Source organism: Eimeria mitis, genomic scaffold (assembly GCF_000499745.2).
Source record: "Eimeria mitis Houghton genomic scaffold, Emh_scaff3010, whole genome shotgun sequence".
In the NCBI taxonomy this organism is placed as follows: Eukaryota; Apicomplexa; class Conoidasida; order Eucoccidiorida; family Eimeriidae; genus Eimeria; species Eimeria mitis.
The window spans coordinates 3,118-5,554 of NW_013571355.1; the positions used below are offsets into that span (position 1 = coordinate 3,118).

A 2,437-nucleotide genomic window follows, 5' to 3' on the forward strand; every position below is an offset into this window, starting at 1 on the left:
CTCTATACACCGCAACTGAAACCCTAACCGCTCCATCGATGCCGCGTGCTGCTTCGGTATAGAACGCTGGTGGTTACATAGGATCGCTACTGCCCTGATACACAAACCCTAAACCCTAAACCCTAAACCCTAAACCCTAAACCCTAGATTATGATATGCAGACCCTGATACACAAACCCTAAACCCTAAACCCTAGAGCATGGTGGTTACATAGGATCGCTACTGCCCTGATACACAAACCCTAAACCCTAAACCCTAAACCCTAAACCCTAAACCCTAGACCATGGAAAACAGACCCTGATACACAAACCCTAAACCCTAAACCCTAGACCCTGGACCCTAGAGCATGGTGGTTACATAGGATCGCTACTGCCCTGATACACAAACCCTAAACCCTAAACCCTAANAAACCCTAAACCCTAAACCCTAAACCCTAAACCCTAGAACATGAAACGCAGAATGTAAACCCTTCGGGTTTAGGGTTTAGAGCATGAAACGCAGAGTGTAAACCCTCTGCGTTACATAGGATCGCTACCGCCCTGATTCACAAACCCTAAACCCTAAACCCTAAACCCCAGACCATGGAACCTGATACACAAACCCTAAACCATAAACCCTAAACCCTGAACCCTAAACCCTAAACCCTAGGGCATGGTGGTTACATAGGATTGCTACTGCCCTGATTCACAAACCCTAAACCCTAAACCCTAAACCCTAAGCCCTAGACCATGGAGCACAAACCCTAAACCCTAAAGCGTAAACCCTAAATCATGAAACATAAACCCTGAAACACAAACCCTAAACCCTGAACCCTAAACCCTAAACCCTAGACCATGAAACACAAACCCTAAACCCTGAAACACAAACCCTAAAACCCTATAAACCCTTTAAGACCCTAATATAAAATCTTACATAAACCCTTAAAAAACCTCATAAAAATATAAACCTCCATAAACCCTTATAAACCCCTACAAAAACCTTAACCCTAAACCCTAAACCCTAAACCCTAAACCCCCATACTATGAAACCCTTACAAACCCTCATTAATAACTGTTGTTATTATGCGTATGATAAACCACAAACCCTTTATGTTTAGGGTTTATATATTTTTCTGATTTAGGGTTTAGGTTTATTTCGTTTTTTTTAGGGTTTAGGGTTTAGGGTTTAGGGTTTAGGGTTTACCTGTTTGCATCGTTATAGAACTGCACCAATTGATTTACATCAGAGATATCTACATTCAGTATTTCTTCTTCTTTTTGTTTTTCTTTATTTTTATTTATTTCTGTTTTTATTTTTTTATCTTTAAGGGGAGCATCATCATCGTCTGCTGCTGATGCTGCTGCTGCTGTTGCTGCTGCTGCTGCTGTTGCTGCTGCTGCTGCAGCAGCAGCAGCAGCAGCTTGTGGTTCTGTCTTTGCTTTTTTTGTTTTTGCTTTTCCCTCTTTTTTCATATTCTCTTTTTCTAATTCTTCTTTAAACTTCTCCAGTGTCGGCCTAAACCACAAACCCTAAACCCTAAACCCTAAACCCTAAACCCTAAACCCTANAACTTCTCCAGTGTCGGCCTAAACCACAAACCCTAAACCCTAAACCCTAAACCCTAAACCCTAAACCCTAGATTTTAAAATCTAGTTTTTAGCGCTACTAAACCCTTTTTTTTCCCCCCTATTTCTAAATATTACAACTTGAGGGTTTAGGGTTTAGGATATCCCCCTTAGTATTCCGCTTCAGGGCTTTACATATCAGGGTTTAGGGTTTAGGGTTTAGGGTTTAGGGTTTACTGGAGTTTATCAAGCTCCTGCTGAAGGGTTATGCTCGCGTTGTAGGTTCTAAACATCTTTGCACTCAATCCCGGCATCAGTTGTTTTAGGTGGTTGTTTAATGATGCACTCTGAAAAAATAAAACACAAATTAGGGTTTAGGGTTTAGGGTTTAGGGTTTGGGGTTTAGGGTTTAGGGTTTAGGGTTTACTGCAATTCATAGAGATACCGGCATCAGTTGTTTTAAGTGGTTGTTTAAAAAAGCACTCTGATACAAAAAAAGAAAGAAACATAAATTAGGGTTTAGGGTTTAGGGTTTAGGGTTTGAGGTTTAGGGTTTAGGGTTTAGTTTATAGAGACAGCGACATCAATGGTTTTAGGTGGTTTAGGGTTTAGGGTTAAAGAAACACAAATTAGAATAAATAAAATAAATAAATAAAATAAACAAAATAAATAAAATAAATAAAATAAACAAAATAAATAAAAAATAAAATAAATGAAATAAATAAAAAAATAAAAAAATAAAAAAATAAAAGAAATACTGAAAAAGAGTTTACGTCGATAGATTCAAAGACATAAATAAAAAAACAAAAAAAACAAAAAAAACAAAAAAAACAAAAAAAACAAAACAATAACAAAAAACAAAATAAATAAAATCAACAAATAAAATAAAATAA

At 37.5% G+C, this 2,437-nt stretch overlaps 1 protein-coding gene across 1 annotated transcript; it reads right to left on the reverse strand.

Annotated features, from left to right (window-relative positions):
* Positions 1–206: 206 nt before the first annotated feature.
* Positions 207–1,858, reverse strand: EMH_0061330 (uncharacterized protein; the record flags this gene model as incomplete). Its single annotated transcript, XM_013497918.1, has 5 exons — positions 207–227; positions 332–374; positions 644–679; positions 1,183–1,494; positions 1,782–1,858. The coding sequence occupies 5 exons, from the start codon at positions 1,856–1,858 to the stop codon at positions 207–209; spliced, it is 489 nt and encodes a 162-aa protein (XP_013353372.1).
* Positions 1,859–2,437: the final 579 nt, after the last annotated feature.